We start from the raw sequence: 20,681 nt of genomic DNA on the forward strand, positions 1-20,681 counted from the left end.
CACGGAGCCTTCTGCCACGAGCCCACTGACCCCACACCAACGCCTCCACGCCAGCATTGAGGCCTCTGCCCCAGTTCCATGCCCTCTGCTCCGAGCCCTCCACCCTGGCATCGAACCCTCTGCCCTGAGCCCTTCAACCCTGTGCTGACCTCTCCACTCCAACATCAAGCCCTTTGCCCCGAGGCCTCTGTCCCCAGCCCTCCACTCCAATGTCGAGCCCTCAGCACCGGCCCTGCTCCCAGAAGCTCAGCCAGGATGTGCGACTGCACCCCTGAGCCTTCTATCTGCCAGCAGTCCTCTGTGCCTGGACCGGGAGATGAGGATAAGGGGACTGCCCTGCTGCATCTTGCCATTCAACAATCCCAAGACTAAAAGTCCTCCTTTCCAGGAGCTTCATGTGCACAGGGACTAGTCAGATGTCCCTAGTTCCCACCAGCACCTGTGTGCTGGAACCTGGGCTCTGGAGCGGACAAGGCTCCTCTCGCTGACCACTTGGACACTTAGCTCCCATGTGAAGTTTCCCCAGCTCCCATTGGAAATGCTCACAGACACAGGGTAAGGCCATGGGCGCAGGAAATGCTGTGGCTGAGCACCCACCTTCCAACACCAGCCCCCTACGAGCTCACCTTTACTACCTGCTCTTCATCAAGCCCAGGAGCAAACAGCTCCCAGGTCACAGTCTATCTCAGGAACCACAGGAGCAGCTTCCTCGGCAAACCCATCTTCATTTCTACCATCAGCTGCTATTCTGCCCTCACCACTGAGCCAGAGGGAGAATCTCTGTTAAAATGCAAAATTAAAACCTGACCCTTCATCAGTCCTCAAAGGCCTCACTATCTGGCTCAAATCACATCAGCTTTTTGCTCCCTAAACACAAATCCAAAAAGAGCACAGCCTGTAGCCATTAAGCTCCTCTTAGATGTGTTTGCCCCAAAGACACCGCAAACAGCTCCCCCCAGCAATACCAATGGGATCTCAAAGAGCTTTTCTCAAGTCAGATAAAAGACTTCAGCATTTCTCTGCAAAATTGTTCAAGGTTAGATTATTCAGAGCTGCCTCGGCTAAAGGGACAGCTTTGTGACACCCAGACATGCTGCTCACTGTTACTTGCAGGGCAAAATTCAGTTCCATGAGCTCCCTTGCTGACAAAACAATCCCACAGACTCACATGGTTACACCAGTTTCACTACTTAGGATAAAAGACTTAGAAGAACACATAGCCACACCTGCAGATAAGCCATGAAATCCCATTTCACCCTTGCTTTGCCCCACTCCACCATTTACACGGAGCACAGTGGGTGGATGTCAGGCATTGCTCATCCTTGGGGCACCTGAACCAGTTGGCGCCCACAAACCAGAACACAAGAACAGAGGGTTATGGACACAAACAGGCTACGCATAAGAACAGAGGGTTATGGATGAGGTTACAGATTTATCTTGGCCAAAAGTGAGTGGCAGGAGGAGTGCCCTGCTCCCTGCAGGTGACCTTTGCCTGGAGGGAATGCTGAGAGAAACCAGACCAGCTAAAACTGAAGGAACCTTTTATACTGGAGATAAAGTGTGGTTAGAAACACTGTAAAGCCAATATTTTTTGGATTTTTGACATGTATCAGGGGAAAAGCAACACAGCACATCCAGGGAACAGCTGAAGTTTGGGACTCTCTTGGGCAGAGTGCGAGTACACATTGCTGTTAAGAGCACATAGCACAAGAACAGAGTCTATAACACACAAAACCACAGACAAGGTAGGTAAGAGGTTTGCTCCAGCCAACAGCAAGATTTTTAGGGCCAAGGCTCAGTTCAGGGCCTGACACAGGGATTGTTTGCATTGTAACCCCCCTAAGCTGCAGCTGTGCAGAGTTAAAGGGCTGCCCATCAGATCAGTATTCTGAATTTCCAACCTAAGCTGACCTGAACGTCCACAAATAGAACTTCTGCTTTCATTGAAATATTCTTGCACTTTAAGTATCAGAAAAAGACTCACACATGACTTAGAAACTTCTGCCCAAGCACTGAGCCTGGTGCAGAGCAGAAATGTTGCTTTGAAGTTCAGTCGCTTCACAGACTTTCAAGAGGAACTTGATTCAGACTCTGCTTTCACTTCCTTCAAGAGTTCCCAAAATATTGCCATCCTTTCCCTCCAGTGACCCAGGCAAAGGCAGGAGTGGGTGCTGGGCAGCCCAGCACAGGACTGCAGAGTGCTCCAGACTCCTTAGCTGGCTTAGCCAGAGGGAATTCCTAAATGCCACCTCAGATGTCTCCCCAGCTGGGCTCTCTTCTCCACTGTCACAAATCACAGAAGAAGAGAAGGTTATTTCACAGAACTGGGCTCCTCTGAGTGTTCTCAGTGTGTGTGTTCATGTAGGCAGAGAGAAATCTCCTTCATCATCTTCCAACCACCATTACAAGTGTTTGTCAATTCTGAGGAGGAGGAGCTGAATATAATGTGGGCAGCATGTTCTTAAGGGCAGCTGGCAGTGATTTGTCCCTTTTCCCTCCCACTAGCCATGCCCACTGTTCCTGTGCTGCTCCTCCCACCACTCCAGACATCCCTGGATCCACACTGCAGGTAAACAGCTTGCAGCCTTCTCCTGAAGGTCCCAAAAGGAATTTAGAGGCTTGGAGATTATACAGTGCTTGGCAAAGATAGGACTGCCACTCAAGGGGCCATCCTGCAGCCTCCAAAGGAGATGATATTCCTTATGGAGACACGCATACATGCGCCAGGAACCCAGGCTAGGGCACAGGGTTCACAGGGAGCATCTGGTCCCACTTGCCCAAGGAATCTGCATTGGGAGCACATGACAGGCATCCTGAAATGAATAATTTTGCCAGTGGCAGGTCCAGCTGTCTGCAAATTTGGGAAAGTGTGGGCCAGAGAACAGCTAATTCCCACCTGGCCAGGTCCCTTCTAACCCAAACCATTCCATGATTCTAAGAGAAAAAGTGGTCCCATTGACTGTAGGGAGTTGTCAGCACACCTGACTCAGCCTTCCACAGACACGTATACCCTTCCCAATCCTGGCGTAGCTTTATCCTCTATGTCTTTTTGGCACCACAAATAAAACTGCTCTCTCCTTAGGTAGAAGGTGCCACACCCATCCCTTCTATAGATTAAAGGTGAGCTTTTCCTCACGCCAGCACAGGGCATCACCCTACAGATGGAGGGGAGGGAAGGCAAGGTCTGGCAGAAATCTGCATGCACAGCCCTGTCCCTGGTAGCACATCCACTGCATAGACTGCCCTGATCTGCCTTCAGCTGGAGAAAACTGACAGAAAAATTGGCAGGAGGAGGTGGCTGCCCTGGAAAGGGAATTCCAGGACATGAGAAGTAAGTCACTGGGAACCAGGGAAGCTCTGTCTGACAGCCAGGGGCACCAGCAGTAGAGGGGCCATCAGGATACTCTACTTTAGATCCATCCAGGTCTGAGTATTTATTTTCAGTGAAGATCAAACTAGGAACTGGTTATCTAGATCTTTTTTTTTTTCCCAGGTGAGATGGGGAAGGGAGACACTTACATAATTTATCTCATTCTAAAAGTTAAAATTTATTCTCTTTCTGCCTGGCAGATGCCTGCATTGGGTGAGATGAGCTGCACTCAGACACATATTTCTTTCCATAAGCTGATGCTGAGACTGATGAGCTGTGGCCAAAGGCACTTCTTGTTCTGCCTCCCCTACTTCTGTTGCACAAAGGGCATCTTTGTTTCAGGTCCCCCTACATAAATAGTTCATTTCCTCAAAGCTTAGGGAGGCTTGTGGGTAAACTGAAAGGCTGCTTAGTCTGAGGTGGAAACAAACCCTTAAACCTGTGCAAAGAGAAGTAACTGTTTTATACCCCATAAATCAAGACTGGGATGGTGGGTTTCATGTTTTAATCTGGATAGGACAATAGAATAATTTATAGATCTGTAATACTGCATTTGGTATTTGTTCAGAAAGGTGCCCAGAGGTGAGCATGGAACTGAATATGCAGCAAGAAACCTTTGAGGAGAGGGACAAAAGGGCACAAGTCATGGGCTGTCAACTCCATGCACCAGCACTAGGGGATGAGAGGTGGCTGCCAATGCCCACCTCAGATAAGTCATGGCCCCTCCACAGGGTAAGAACCAGATGCCTACAGTGCCAGTATCCCAGCAGTCAGGAGAGGGAATGTTGCTGTGGGAGCTGAGCACTGAGTGCCAGCACAGCACCTGCACCAACCCACCTGCCAGATTAGTTTTAAGTAATGTATTAAGGTACCAAGTGCTCCTTAGGGCTCCATTAGCCAGAGTTCAGGATTAAACCAGCACTAGTGCTGTCTTCAAGGTCATTCACATCAGCAGCTAGTTTTGGGGAAAAGTGGGAAGAGTCATGCAATCCAAGCTGTTAACACTAGACCATGAATCCAGAGCAGCAGAAAGGGTGCAGGTGGTGAGGCACATCTGGGATGCTGCTGAGTAAGGGCAAGGCTTTTGGGCCTGCCCTTCCTAACCACAGGACACTGGTGCTGTGGTCTCAGCCTGCCGTGAGCACGGGGAGTGAAGGAAGCACCCAGTATGCCTGCAGGGAACAGGGATACAGCCAGCCCTAAACCCACAGCCCACCTCCAGCCCTCCCCGTGTCTAAGTCAGGAGCCACAGCCCTCCAGAGAGGTCACAGGACTCCAAGGAGGTTGGCAGGAGTTTCCATCAGCTCTCTGCCTTCTGCTGACAGAAGCTCAGATAAGGGGGTGGAGGTAAGTGCTTATTTCTACAGCTTGCAATTACAAGTCACTTTCTCTCCCTTGCCATGGGAGACAAAAAGCCCATAGTCTCTTCCCAAAACTGTGGGTGAAATGGGAGGGGCTTTTGGTGGTTGGTTCAAAAAATTTTCAAAATTTTTAAAAAAACCACAGGAGCATTTCAATAAAATATTTAAAAAAACCAAACAACCTTTTCAGAAGATCCTTTGAAACAGTAAAGGTATCTTAGGGTACTGATAAAGAAGCCCTCTCATGTAGAAGAAATCATACAATGATTACACCTAAGGGTGGGCAGGGCCAGGTCAGGGTAACGTCTGTCCAGACATAGAAAAGGAGTTCAGGGAAAAGAAAAGCTTCTATGTTTTAGTACATTCAAAAGTCCAGTCTTGGTACTCAAAAAAACAACAAAAAAAAAAAAACCCAAAAAAACCCACAAAAAAAACCCAACAAAAAACAACCAGAAAAACAACAAAAAACCAACCAACCAAACCCAACCCTTGTCCCCAACCCCCCCCCAAAAAAACAACCAACCAGCCAAACAAAAAATACAAAAAAAACCCCCAAAAACAAAACACAAAAAACCCCCCAAAAAACCAAAAACAGGTTCAGGGAGGGATGATGAGAACTAAAGGTGGCTTTGCTACAGAGAATTTAAAAGACAGAGCTCTTCAGATGTCTAAGGGGAGTGTGTGGAGATCTACAAAATCCTGAAGGGCAGGAGATGCTCACAGGCAGCACCACACCTTATTGTTATTCCCAATACAAGAACCAGCCAAAACAACACAGAGCTGGTTCCAAAACAAAGCAAGAGGTGCTTGGCAGCACAGCTCTGACACAACTGCAAATCTTCACCTGGTTTTTAAAAGCCTGATGAATTCATGGAAGGAAAACCTACCAAGGGCTCATAAAACATCCGTAAGTAGTTTCTGGATTACCAAGTCCCTGAGCTGCAGGTCCTGCCAGGTGAGGGCACACACCTGAGTGACGCCCCGCTGCAGCATTCACTGGGCCGGGTGTCTGACCAGCCTTGCCCTCAGGGGACCCAGTCTGGCCTTCTCTGTGTTTCCTGGGGGGATTTTTGATGCATTTTCCATGTGCTTATTCCCTTTTTTTCATTCATATCTGGATACATCTGCATCCTTCTCGCCTCAATCCCACCCAGAGGAGCTGTTGGGTTTTACACCTCCAATGTGACACCAGGGCAGCTCCAAGCTGAAATGGGAGGCCCTTTCACAGGTTTTGGCAGGCAAGGACTTTCACCTCCTCACCCCAGACTAAGTTCCTCACCCTGCAGCATGGGGATCAGCTCTTCCAGCAAGAAGCACAGGAGATCTTGAGGCTGCACCAGGGAGCATGAGGACAGGGGCTACAGCAAAAATGCTGAGTGTGTAACTACTCGAGCTGAGAGCTTCACTGATGCAGAGAGCACATTTCCTTTCCTATTCCAGTTGTTAACAAAATACATCAGGGACAATCCCTCAGGAGAAATCACCATTTCCTCAAGCACTCTGCCAGATTTTTCTCTTTTATTTTTTCTAACATGTTTAACCTAAATTTTCATGTCCTCAGTCTGAATTTGCAGCCCTTTGTCTGTCTCTGCAGTTCTCCTCAGCACCTCTTCCCCCACAAAAACACGAAGCTGGTGCTGATCCATGTCACTTGCAGCAAGTTCAGGCTCTGCCCACCCACAGATCACCCCTCTTCAAACTAACCCACTCAGGACACTCTCAGCATCTCTTTCAACATTCCCAGTCTCCAGCTTTTTTCCTCCCAGCAGATCCCTTGTATTTTGGGTTATTTCTTGCTGGAGGTATTAGAGGCCCTTTATCCGAGTTTATCAGCAATCTGGCTGCTTTGGCTGTGGTTCAGATTTTTTGCTACCACATTTTTCTGTGACTAATTCTTGTGAAATTTCTGCTTCTTTGGTGGCACCAGAGCTGTTATTAACATGGTGTGAAATCCTTCACTGAGAGGCGACAGAGGAACACAATGAGAAACTCCAGCAGTAAGTTTTAAAGAAAAAATAAATCAGTAAGCCACAAAAACTGGATGACTATGTCAGTAGTACAGGGAGACAGAAGGGGGTTTCAGTCTTTACTTTTTCCCAATATATTCCAATAAGGGATTGAGGAATAAATGTTTCCTGTTAACAGCATCTTGATGACAGTGACAAATCCTCTCTATTATATTACTGTATATAACACACAATACTGCTGCACTCTTCTTGCTCATTCTTGTATTTCTTCTCCTACATTTAGCAACAGTACAATATTTGGACACACAAAGAACAAGACCACCCACAGAGGACAGAGGCAGACCAGAATCATGGAATCATTAAGGTTGGAAAAGCTCTCTAAGATCCAACGAGTCCAACCATCCCCAAAGCACTGCCAAGGCCACCACTAACCCATGTCCCCAAGTGCCACATCCACAGGGCTGTTAAACTCATCCAGGCACAGAGACACTAATGCTGCCCTGGGTAGCTGTGCCAGGGCTGGACAGCCCTTTCAGTGAGAAATTTTTCCAAAATCCACCCTGAGCCTCCCCTGGCCCAGCCTGAGGCCGTTCCCTCTCCTCCTGTCCCTGTTCCTGGGAACAGAGCCCAACCCCCCCGGCTGTCCCCTCCTGTCAGGAGCTGTGCAGAGCCACAAGGTCCCCCCTGAGCCTCCTTTGCTCCAGGCTGAGCCCCTTTCCAGCTGCCTCAGCTGCTCCTGGGGCTCCAGCCCCTTCCCAGCTCCGTTCCCTTCCCTGGACACACCCCAGCCCCTCAATGTCCATCCTGCAGAGATGAAATAGGACATGGACTCACCATCCTCAGACACCGTCTGAACCCTCCTGGTTCAATCACAGCTCAGTCTCTTCTTGTTCTTCCACAAGTCTCACCTGCAGCAAAGAGGAGACAACCCAGAGCATAAGTTTAGCTTATACAAATTTAGTTAAGAAATTTAATTTACAGGAATGGTACTCCAGTGTGAACACAGAGGGGAAAAAAAAATCAAGACCCCTGAGGCCAGTACCCAGTCTCTCCCTATCCCTGCCAACTTCTGTTTTGTGCCCATTCCAGGAGCTGCTGGAAACCAGATTCAGCATCAAGGGGAGACACCAAATCCTTTTGGTCGCTCACTAACACGGCACCCAGGACTTGTCACATAAGAACACATCAGCCTGTGCCCCACAAGCACAAAACCCAGACTTTGGGGGAACACAGGAGGGAGCTGAAGGAAGACAGACTTGGTCATTGTGGTTCAGGACATGGGGAAGATTCTTCACAGGGAACTTGAGTGTTTGGAGAAGATCACTGTGGGCCTGGGAGGAAAACACCTCTAAATCCAATTGGGTCCTGCCTGGGAGGTGGGGCAGGATGCAAGCACTCCGAGCACCAGGAAAAACCAGCAGGTCCTTCTGCCAGCTTTGCCCTGCTTGAGGGAGGTCACAGGGGGTGTCTGTAGGAAGGGAAAAGCCACACAGCAAGACTTGAACAAGGTCCTGCTCCAAGATCTTTTCCAACAGGACCAGATGCTCCCACAGGTAATCCTGGGAACTCCATGGAGGAAGAGATCCTTCCTCAAAGTTTTCAGGTGTCTCCAATACAAGATCAGTTGATCACCAACATCTCTCTCAACTGCCCACATTTTGCCTCTGCTTTGCTCTTCCAGCCCCCCCAGAGGGGATGGAATTATCTACAATAAAACACTGGGACCAGGGATGGGCTGAGCCCTGGGCACTCCCTGTCCTGGTACCACTCATGTGCCTGAGCAGCCTCCCACTGCCCCATCCCTGGCAGTCCCCAAGGCCAGGCTGGATGGGGCTTGGAGCAGCCTGGGACAGTGGAAGGTGTCCCTGCCCATGGCAGGGGGTGGGATGGGCTTTAAGGCCCCTTCCCACCCAAACCATCCTGGGATTCTGTGAAGCAGCACAGAAATCTGCATGTGTGTGTCCCAATGTTTTTTAAATACAATGACATTTTAAACAGGGATCTTCAGTATTTCAGTGTAGGTTGAGGATGGCTCAGAGCTCACCAACCCAACCTGATTTCTGCCAGTTCCCTGTAGCATGTCAAGAACTCTGGGAATGCTCAAGGTCTTCCATAAATTTTGCCACTATTAATTTTAACCTTTCTCCTCCTCAGGTGAAATACAAATGCCAACAAATGTGCAATTGCAGATTATCTAAACATCACACACAACACACCCCAGCTGGGAATCCCCCTCCTTCCACCACTCAGGAATTGTGTTGGCTACAGAAGAGCTCTGAATACTTGCCCAAGGGTTTCCTTTGCTCAGGGATTTCCTTTCCAGCCCAGAATTAAGTCAGGTTTGCCACCCACACATCAGAAGGCCAAGCTGAATGCCAGCACGCAGGAGTCATTGCTGAGATGTGATTCCCACAGTGAGGCAGCTGCTCCCACCATGCTCCTGCTGTGCCCAGGTTGGAATCGTTATCCTTGGCCTTTCAGGTCATCTCTCACATCCCACCATGCACTTGACAGGAAAGGACAGGAGAAAGGAATGGGAGGTCAGAAAGGACTGCAGACTCATGCAATACATCTCTACATTTGATTCTTATCTTTATGGGGCCATGGAGCTGTCCTGAGGGCTGGAGCCCCTCTGTGCTGGAGCCAGGCTGGGAGAGCTGAGGGTGTTCACCTGGAGAAGGGAAGGATCCAGGGAGAGCTCAGAGCCCCTTCCAGTGCCTGAGGGGGCTCCAGGAGAGCTGGACAAGGGATGGAGGGCCAGGACACAGGGAATGGCTTCCCACTGCCTGAGGGCAGGGATGGATGGGATATCGGGCAGGAATTGTTCCCTGGGAGGGTGGGCAGACCCTGGCACAGGGTGCCCAGAGCAGCTGTGGCTGCCCCTGGATCCCTGGCAGTGCCCAAGGCCAGACTGGATGGGGCTTGGAGCAGCCTGGGACAGTGGAAGGTGTCCCTGCCATGGCAGGGGGTAGAACAAGATGGTTTGTAAGGTCCCTTCCAACCCAAACCATTCTGTCATATTACCTTACATTTAAAAGCAGATCATCAAGTCCCAGGAAACTATGAAAAAAAACACACACTGGGAATCAAATTTCCTTTGAAAACAGAAAAAGCCAAATACTGCACTATCACCCTTCAAACCCAAATCAGTCTGGCTCTTTTGAACTATAAAAGCCTTTTTCCCACTACTTAGCAAATGATCTCACATATCAGACTTCACAGAGGAAAGAGCCTCCAGCAGGAGCTACCAGGAGAGTCACTGCCAACTGGTGACTTGCGAGTGACGTGAGAAGCACAATTAGTTTGTAAATAAGAAAGGGGAGAAAAATGTTAAATATGCTTTTTTCACTAAATCTGAAGACACTTGAATTATTGACAACACTGAACAACAGGGATACTGTTCCTGCAGTGTGCTTTGTACCAATGCATCCAAATCACTGCTAATGGCCAGTGCAGTTTCTCAGTTCCTTCCCTGTACAAGTCAGTAATGACCAGAAACCGAAACTCTGTGGCTGCATCATGACTGAGGAGATTCCTCCTCGCTCCCATCCCCCAGCTCTCTGGACAGCCCATCGCCCAAGAGGAAGGCAATCCATGGCAGCAGGAGTCCCGGCCCCATGAGCTCAGCCTGCTGGAATCTTGCTGCTCCTGTGTCCCCAGGGCCTTCCTCCTCCCGTGGGAGCAGGGGCAAAGCTGAAGGGGTTCCTGAGGATTTATGGGGTGAGAAAAAAAACCAGGAGATACCACAGAAATCCAAGTGCTGCTTTGTACCTCTGGGGACCTCCAGCCTTACCCAAATTACACTTGGCCCAGGCTACCAGGCAGTCTCACTCAAGCACTTCTGCAGCTCCATGTGCTCCTGTGGTGGCATCTCAAATGCATCCCTCTGTTTCAGAGCTAGCCATGCCCTCCTCCTTTCAAAGGCTGCTGTGTCCCACTGGCTGCTGGCTCTACCACTGTGGCCTCTAGCCCAGGGTCTCCAGCCCTTGGGAGAGAGGTGGTAGCTGCCCACTGCACCCAACAATGCTGTCCAGCACCTCTCTGGGCTGGACCCACCAGTTTCTCCTGTGGAAGTCAGGTTTGGCACCTGCTCAAGGAGATGCTTCCCATGCAAGAGGCTGGATTACACCAAAATCCGGGACAGAAGCTCCCCTTAAAATCTTGGTCCCAGGGGATGGGCTGGGGTTGGCCGCCTGCTATTCCAAGGTGAAGGGTGATGCTACAGAATTAAATGAAGAGGGAACCAGGGACAGAGAAAGCCAAGACGAAAAGGATGGCACTGAAGATAAAAGAGAACAATGGCCTTTCACACACAGATGGAATCACTGAATCACAAAATGCTTTCGGTTGAAAGGGACCTTAAAGCTCATCTTGCTCCAGCCTCTGCCATGGGCAAGACCAGGTTGGTTCAAGCCCCATCCTACCTAGCCTTGGACACTTCCAGGGATCCAGGGGCAGCCACAGCATCTCTGGGCAACCTGTGCCAGGGCCTCACCACCCTCACAGAGAAAAATTCCTTCCCAATATAGCTAACCTAAATTTCCTTTCTCAGTTTGAACCCATTCTTCCTTGTCCTGTCACTGGCACACTGATAACTCATGTTGAGTCTTTTCACCCCCAAGTCAGCCCAGTGCCCAGAGCCTCAGGCTGTTCTGCTGCTGTGCAGTCACACGCAGAGCATGGGGGCAGCAGCTGCCTGCCCTCCCCATAGCTCACTGGAGGGAAGCACAGGAGGGAGGAACTGGTGCTGCTGGTGGGACTGGTAAGGTGATGCCACCTGACACACCTGGGCTGGGGGAAGTAGAGAAAATAATTCACTTATCTTGAGCATTTTTACAGCTTGTAACCTCCTCTGGAACTCTCAGTCTGGGAGACAAACCCTCAGATACTAAAGCTGTGTCAGAGTTGAGAACACTCGTAAAACTCTTCATTTGCTCTCCCACACTTCCTTATGCAACCACACTGCTGCCTCCAGAGATCTTTGGCCCTCCTGGTGAGAAACAGAGGGCCAGGGACTGGAGCAGTGTCTGGAAACCTCTGTCCCCATTCTCTGCAGATGGTGGAAGAGGCTGCTGGAAGAACCTGGCCAGGACCAAGCTCTCCCTGCATCCTCCAGCATGCTCAGCCTTCGGCCCTGGCCAGACTGTCACAAACACACTGGGAAAGGACTGCTCCTTTTCCAAACTGCAGCTCTGGACTGCAACACCCAGGCCCCCTCTCAGCTGCAATCCAAGCCAGGATGTGACAGGAACTGGGAATCACAGCAATCCCCACAAACAACTGGGCTGTCAAAACCCAGGACAATCACTTCCTCTCCCTCTGCCTCCTCAGGTGTTCCAGAGGAGCCATGAAAGCACAGTGCTGTGAATTTGCTGAAAGTCCTGCCTCCAGCACAGTGGGATTAACAATGGTGAGCGGGGCATAAGGAACAAAGAAAATGAGGAACAGCACCTGCTCCCTGCCAGCAGAGCACGGAACAGGGGTCCTGTGGGAAGGAGGGAGGGTGCCCATACACATAGGAAGCTTTGGAAAGCTGGGAAAGGAAGCAAGAGCTGGCTACGGCTTCCTGGCTGCAGGGGTGTCATGGGTGCCCCAGGCAAGGTGGGTGGCCCCTGGCAGCTCCTCACTCCCTGCTTGGAGACTCGATTTTAATTGCTCATAAAACTCCAGCCATTGTTTGCAGTTGGAGCGGAGCTCTCTGCACTCAGCATCTGCCCCAGGCAGAGATTTTTGCTTTAATTTCAGCTAAGATGGTAGAGTTGGTCCTGGTGCACTTAAAGGGGAAGAGCAAGTCCAATATTAAACAGGGAATGTTAGAAGGAAAAAAAACAGGAAACCTATTAGCCTTATTGTGATCCCAAATGAAACAGAAACAGCCATCTCAAGCCTCCCACTAATTAGAGGCTAAAAATGTAATTGTCAGACCCCACAGTTACATGCAAAGCAGATTGTATGGGCTCGTCTTTGTTATTTTAAACAAAATTACAGCTAAGAGGGTTGTTTCTAATGAAGGCCATGACCAGCTGCTCTTCAACAACAAAACTCTTTTACTGCTGAATAACTATTAAAAAGAAAAGATCAGGCTACCAGAACCCCCGAATGTCACAGCAATACCAGATGATGGTGACAAGTTGCCAAAGTATTCAGATTGCTCTGCAGCATGAAGGGATCATAATTTATTGTCTAGCCAGGGGGAAGGGCTGAATTCCAAGATGCAGAATTACCCATGGATGAAAGGCTGCTGGAAGTGCAGAGGATCTCACAGGTACCCCCACATGAGCTGCTCAACAGGGACTGCCAAAAATATATAATAGCAGTGATGACAGGGGGTACTGATGGGTGGCACTTCTGTCCCCAGCACTGCTGGGACCATGGCTACAACTGCCAGGGCTCAGCCAGCACACTTGGAGCAGGAAGACCAATGCCATGTACTGATCCAAAGCAAAACCAGCTTGCCTATGCAGCTTGAAAACCCAAAGATAATAAAAGAAAAGAATTCTTCAATATACTGCAGTATTTATGTCAAGTATCGGTCCTGCTGACAAGGACAGATCTCAATCCAATTACTGGTAGATAAAGTTTCAGAATGGAATAAATTCCATCAAGCTTATGGAAAAAGTTGTCCTTTTTGTTGCTTGGAGTATTTAAAACTCCATTAGATAGTTGTTTTTAGTCCAGATCTGAATACATGAATCTCCACAGGCTCTGGGAAAGCAGAGCTGCCCATGGTGCCCTCGGCACACCCCAACCTCCAGGTGCTCTTCCCAGGATCAGTGACTTGGGATCACAGACTGAGTCTCATGTTCAAAGTTATCCTATCTTGGAGATGTGAGGAGGGCAAGAGGAATTACCCCAGGGGAGGGGGCCACCTGCCATTACACTGCACAGCCCATCCTGAGTTCCAGGGGACAGCCTCAGGCCTACACAGAGCAAGACATGGCCACTGCCTCACTTAGCCCATGACACAGAACCACATCCCACCCTGGCTCACCCACAGCCACTAGGAGAAGGTCATGACTTGCAAACTCTTCCTGGTTGTCCAACCCGGGAGTCAGGTGATGATTAAAATACCCTGAAAGCATTTTTCTTCATTTCAAAGTAATCATGACTTCTTTGAAGGCTGCTGAGGCTTCAGTTGCATTCCAAGGGGGAACATCTAGGTTTCAAACGTGGGATTGTTCCCAAGAGCTCAGGCCAGCACACATAAATCAGCTCTCTGCAGGACGGCAGGGTTCAGGGAAAGCTGCCATAGCCAGGAACACTCCTGACTGCACAGGAGTCCTCAAGCCCTCAAAAACACACCCACATGTGGCCAGTGCTGGGCTGGTCCTCATGCCCATTCCCAGGGCAAGCACATACAGCTGTACAGGGAGGATGCTGGAGGCCAGGATCAGCCACAGAGGGACACAGGGAACACAGGGACAGATTATCCAGGCTTGTAACTGACAGCCAGGCACAGGGGGAGAGGGACAGAATATGCCTGTGCCAGCTGCAAAGGAGGGCAGGAAATGTGTGCGAGGATAAGGTTACACAGAGCAACAGGACAGAAACAGAGCCCTGCTGGGACAGCAAATCCCCAAGGAAGTGCGGGAGGAGGAGCAGAGCAAAGGAGAGAACGGGCAGAGCGAGTTCAGGATTTCAGGAGCACAACTGCCACGGAGTCAAATCTCCCAAATGCTGAAGGTGAGGAGAATAACATGGAGATTTAGACAAGCTCAGGGTTTTTGCAGCAGCAGTTCCAGGCTGAGGAGATGAGGGACTTCACTTTGACTGGACTGTGTCCAAGGGACTTATAATATAATTGGGGGAAAAAATTAGGCATAGAAGGTGAGTAGGAGCAGAGGTGAACTTTTCTTTTAACAGAGGAGAAACTACACAGCATGGAGAAGGATTCAGAGGCAGGTGAAAAACTGAGCAAGGGGGGAAGAATAGTGCAACAGGGAGGAACAGTAAGCACAGGGGCAGAGATCAGAGGACAAACCAGAGGAGAACTTGTGCCTGGTGTAGGGAAAGGAGCAGAGTGTCAGGAAGAATGCAGAGAGGCAGGAGGGAATGCAGACATCGTATTTTGTCCTTCTCCCTCTAAAGAAACAATGCCCTCTGCAGTAAAAAAGAAGGGGAAAGAAGGTTGGAGAAATCAGAGGGGTGCCCAGAGCAGCCACAGGCTTAACGTGCAAGAAAAGCAAAGCTCTGGTTTAGCAAAGCCCAGAGTAGCTCTGCCACGAGCCCTGAGCCTGCACGGCTGTGGGCAGGCCTGGACCCTAGAGCTGCCATGGATGCACCACTGCCAAAAGGGAGAATGAACAGGAGAAATTTTGGGAAAAGAAATACATGAGGTGGCTGAAGATCACAGAGCTTGGGAAGAACAATGCAGACCCTGTGGCAGAGTTGCTGGTGGGAACAGGGGTCACTGAGCTGAGCAGACATCACTGGAGCAGAAGCAGCACTGGGGTACAGGCAGTTTTGGGGTTTGTGCTGCTGAACAGTGTAGAACTGAGCACTGGTGAGGGTGGAAGGAACAGTGGAAGCCTTGGAAGGAAAGATGCAGGAATGTAGAAGCGAGTGTGGAAAGAGCTGGAGGGGGAAACAGGCAAACAAGACTAGATGCTGGGGGAGGAAAACACCACCAAAATCTAAAAAATGCTGAACTCGATAGCCTGGGCCAGGAATACACCTGGAGCCAAGACCTACCTGCCAGCCACCTCTGTGTCAGGCTCAGGGGACAGCTTAGCCTGGGGACACTGTCAAAGAAGAGTAATGACAAGTTGTTTTGCAGAAGAGTGAAAGAACCGGGGAGGGGGAAGATCCTTATGATGTATCCAACTGCAGGACCATGTCCCCAGCAGCATTTTGTCTGTCCCATCCTTTGCTCTGCCACATTTTGCTCAGTCAGGAGTCAGGAGAGATTGATACTTAAGGAGCCAGAAAACAGTTTGTATCGTGTGCAAGATGGAACAAAATGATCTTTAAGGTCCTTTTCAAACCTTGGGTTCTGTGAGTCTGTGAGATGGGAGTGCACAGGCAGATTCTGACAGACCCCAGCTGCAGGGTCCAGCAGTGTCACGCAGATGCCATCAAGGTGTACAGGATAATGAGGGAAGAGAACAGAACCCAGCACATTGCCAGACCCTTAACAAGCACTGCTATCCATCTCTGCAATGATTTTAAGCATTATTAATTTCAGCAGCCTGCCTGCCTGCCAGCTGACTCCGCTCTTTACATTGATGACAGTGAAATCGGAGTTTCAGGGGGACCGCAATGACGGTGAAGGAAGCAGAGCCAGGACCAGGAGCAGGAGTTTCTCAGCTCATCTCCCCTCTCCTCCCGAGGCTGTGGCTCTGCCGGCGCCGCAGCCCCGGGGCTGGTGGCACCAGGTGGCAGCAGTACACCGGGGATGGTCCCCTGCCAGGGCAGCATCTGCCTCCTCCTCTGTGCTCGGAAAGAGCAGGGCCTGGCGGAGGTGCTGCCATCACCGCACTGATTCGCTCCCATCCCAGCCAGCCCGAGGCAGCCGCTGGCAGTGACAGACCCCTCAGTCTTTTCCATGGGGGCACGTGGAGGAACCACGGACCGAGAGAGCCCGGCGGCCCCCGTGCCATGCCCGCCCTACAGGCCTTTCATCCCAAGCTGACAGAGAAGGAATTAAAAGCTAAGGCTCCGAGCTGAGCTCCATAACCAAGGACTGACAGAGACAGGAAGCACAGCTTTGGCAAACATTTTCAAAGTTCCCTGTAACTCCAGCCTGTTGTTCTCCAGCTTTGTTTGCTTTTCTTTAAAAAAGCAGTTGGGACATCTCAAGTCACAATTAAGCCTTTATTCAAGTGCAAACAATTGCCTGGTCCCTACCCAAAGCAGCGCAGATGGACCCATGGCAGCTGCAATCCAGGCTCCCGCTGCTCCTGTTGTCCTGCAGCTCCCAAGGGAGGCAGGGGTGCGCGGGGCTCCCTCTCGTGCTGCCCTGGCCCCTCCCTCCACACCGTGCCCCGACTTAACTCAATCTCGGGAAGGAAGCAGCAACAGCTTCAAGGAAATGGTGCCTGCACTACTGAGGTCACATCCCAAGTCTCCAGGCCAGAGAAGTGCTGCCTAAACTGGTCTCTACGCAAACACTCAGTTCTCATTATGCACAAGGAGAATTCACCTTGAACTCCCATCAGCTTGGGGAGTCTCTGACAGCCACAGTTTTTTCTGAAAGGCAGTCTTTGTGACTGCAGAAAAAACCTGAGATATGTGACCCAAACACACCAGAAGGCTCTGAAATCCAAAGATAATGTCCTGAAGTGTGCCACTTCCCCTCCCTACCCCACTACAAGTTTTCCCAGCCAAGCTCAGGGCTTTCCCAAACACCCAAGTCTAATACCCTGGCATTCAACATGTGGGTACTTCAAAATAATTTCAAACAAACAGCAGAAACACAACGCCAGCCCTGTTGTTATTACAAATGTAACTATTATTATTTTATACAAGTGCATAAACATACCCATGTGGTATTACTTTAGGAGTCCTAAGGTTTCTGAGGCATGTTCCTCCAGCCAGAGGACAGGATGGATGGGGGGAACTATAGCCCTTGGTAAAGGGCAGCCAGGACACTTTTGGCATCTAAAGTGGTGCCTGCCTGCAAGGATCTAGAATCTCCCCTGGGACAGTCAATAGAAACAAGTGTCTGAAAGCAGAAAATACTGCTTTTATTCCAGGTGATCACATAACACTACTGGGATTCACAGCCCTGTGACAGCCACGCTTCAGCTCCGGCTGAGGCTCCTCAGCTCTGGAAACTCATGCTGGCTGGCTGGAGGCAGACCCCAGGCCAGAGCTCAAGTGTCACTATTCACCACAGGCAAAATTTCTAGGAAAGCCTGTTTTCTCCAGGGGTAGTTTTCTTCCACAGGAATAAAATGAAGCATCTTTTAGTAACCCACATAAACACATATGTGAAAAAGCTATGACTGAAACCATCAGCAGGTCTAAGAGGACAAGGAAGCATCAGGATTTATTCTCTTGACTCACCCAGACCAAACCCAGTTTCCCCAGCAGCCTTCACACAAGCAATAAGGAGGATCCTGTGCCAGGCCCTGCAGCACTGACCCTTGAAATGTGGCTGGGAACACACAGCTCTGCTGAATGCTCCTCCCCGCTCCTGGGGGAAAGCCAGTTCCTCTCCAAAACTTGCAATAATTGTGCCATCATCACATAAAGTTCCCAGCTCCCCCTTTCACAGGAAGAACCTCTAAAACAGAGCAACGAACATCTGCTCAGGGTTTTTACCATCAAGCTACAGAAGACCACAAGAGGAGATGAAAACCCCGGAGAGTTATTAATAAGCTAAGAGCTCACTTTCAATTGCATGTCCAACTTGAACATGGTCAGAGCTGTTGGCTCCCATGGAAACCCTGAGTTTGCAGGCACTGTCTTCTGATGGTTTGTTATGTCAACAAGCCTGGACATCCTCCTTCCCAAGGAACCCCCTCAGGGCTTTGTGTTGCCACAGCTGTTCTTCACAACCAGGGAACGAACTTGAAAACTTGGCCTCCGTGAGGCTTTTCTGGAGGTGGCATCCCTTCCAAAACCAAGCAAAACCTCACCTGGTGTTTAACAATTCCCCTTGCCCCCCAAGCCCCCAGAGTTTAAGAAGGTTAAAACAGAGTCTTTGGTCTTTAATTTCCAGGTATCTGGAGCCTTTCAAAACTGGTTTGCACTTCAGCAATGGAAAATCCCATGAAGGTAGTGCCTTGCACACTGACCTCCTTTCATTAATAACCTCACCTCAAAGGATGTGGGTAGGTCAGCAAGTTCAGCTGAGCTTAAGTGCTGCCATCTCGTGCTCTCTCTAAGCACGAGCTTAACTGCTTCTAAAAACAGCACTGGCCATGCCGGCTGCTCCAAAGGCACTCTTAGAAAGGGAAATCCCCAGCCAATTGATACAAGGGAAGAGAAGGCTGTTTGGTATATATAGCAAGTCCCCAGCTTATCTAGCAGCAAGAGCTGCTCAAATTCACACACACTGTCCCTTCCCTGCTGGCAGCTTCCAGCAGGACGAGGGATGAAGGTGGCCACATGCTGAGCTTGGTACCGAGAGGAACCAGAGGATTGATTCTCATCTGCTGCAATTCACAAAGGGAACAGAGCCTGGGATTTTTTCCCCTTCATAACTGACTATAATAAAACTCATTAGGATCAAATTCCTACCTCTGCAAGGTTTAGGATAAGACTGCAATGCATTAGACTTTATCTAACACAAAGACAAATTTCAGGAAGCACTGGGATTTTTATCATCTTTGCCCAAACATGAGGCAGTTCCCTTCCTCCTGACATGACAGTGCATCACTGACGTGCACTGATGGAACCCCACAGTCACTGACACCAGTGGCAGCTCTATCAGCGATTCCAGCTGAATCCAGGTTCTCCCCAGCACTGTGTTTTCACTCCAGCCCATGTTGCCATACAGGCCAGCATCCTGGGCTCCAGCCCCACAGCTCTGGAGAACAGGTGGAATGGAAAGCTGGAGTCGCAGCACTCAGTGAAACATCCTGCTTCCCAGCTTCTATCACTCCCGTATCAATCCTTTCCTGTAGGATTTTGGGGGGTGGGAGGAAGCAGGAGTGGCAGCACAAGGGCAGCGGGACCTGCTGGGCCGCTGCTCCCCCGGGAATTCCAAGGAGGAACTGGCTGCTCATTCCAGCTTCGGTTTTGAGTACTTTGTCATTAGTAAAACATGCTGAAAATGTGACTTCCTCTGCCATGAGACCTATTGAACCTTTTCACAGAAGTCTAAGGAACTTCCTCTTGTATTTCAATAGAAGACAAACTCACAGGAAGAATAGTTCCTCTCATACTACTGGGAATTCCTCTAGTAAAAACACCTATTAAAGAAGGAACGATGCAGTGGAACAAAGAGAAAGGGAGACGGGGAATTCACTTGTCCATAAGTCTGTGGTTTATTATAAAAGAAAACTATAAATCCACTTCACAGCACAGAACCACTTTTACTTCCTCTTTTGCCTCATTTAGCAATGGCAACAAAAGCTCTCTGCAGTTTCCTAATGAGCTAAATCTGCACAGAACCTCTGCATTCAAGAGTTTCACATTAAAAAATAATCTCAATTTGCTCTCCTTGCTGAACAAAACAGGCTCTGTCTAGGATCATCTTAGCCAGCATCCAAAGGTGCATAGCCACCCACTTTTGTTTGGAAATGCAGACATGAGACAGCATAGAGGGATTAATCTGCTCACTGGCATACTGGGAAGAGTGGCACTCCCTGGAGAGTCCCAATAGATTAACTTTCCAATTCCAGAAAGGGGAAAGAACAAAGAACAGGTTAAGGAAGATATAAACCTCATGCTAGCCCAAGGAAGTGCAAAGGACAGCAGGGAGGGATATGAGTCGTTCACTGGCACATCCCAGCCCTGGCATCCACTTCCCATGGATCTACATCCAGCCTGTGCTGGCTGCCTGCCAGTAACGTGGCATTCCCTCTGGCAGCTGCCTGCAATATGTCTCCAGGCTGCCCTATAACAAGTACAGTACCTTGGATGCTGGGAGCTACCAGCTCCCCGAGGAACACTCAGTGGTATGAGTCAGCCAGAGGCACCAGAAAGGACGTGACCAATTCTTCAGGCCAAAGCAGACCCGTTCATTCAGTTCTTCTAATCATGTATTGTCTCAAAGTCCTGCAGAGGTTTCTCTGCAGCCCCTGCTCCTCCCTACATCCATCAGATCTCAGCCTGAGGCAGCTCTACTAATTACCCCTTCCTGCACCAAGACTCATCCCTCACCTTCAGCAAGCAGCAAAGCTCCTCTCCAACACAGTTCTTTGTGCTCCCAACCAGCTGCGAGAGACAAAGGATCTGCTCTTCCAGGGCGACAATCCCCAGTATCACCACATCACACAGAAACAGGCAGCATCCCTGTGGAATGTTTATGGCAAAGATGAACTGTGCCCAGGTCACTCCTCCGAAAGACGCTTCCCCCAAACACCCCACGTC

At 49.8% G+C, this 20,681-nt stretch overlaps 1 protein-coding gene across 1 annotated transcript in view; it reads right to left on the reverse strand.

Moving 5' to 3' along the window:
* The window catches only part of MTMR4 (myotubularin related protein 4), a 56,326-nt gene that overhangs the window by 28,496 nt on the left and 7,149 nt on the right, over positions 1-20,681 (reverse strand). Inside the window, exon 2 of the mRNA XM_068210089.1 lies at positions 7,533-7,606. Coding sequence (XP_068066190.1) covers positions 7,533-7,535 — 3 coding nt within the window. The 5' untranslated portion in view covers positions 7,536-7,606. The remainder of the gene's footprint in view (positions 1-7,532; positions 7,607-20,681) is intronic.

Source organism: Anomalospiza imberbis, chromosome 20 (assembly GCF_031753505.1).
Source record: "Anomalospiza imberbis isolate Cuckoo-Finch-1a 21T00152 chromosome 20, ASM3175350v1, whole genome shotgun sequence".
NCBI classification, from domain to species: Eukaryota; Metazoa; Chordata; class Aves; order Passeriformes; family Viduidae; genus Anomalospiza; species Anomalospiza imberbis.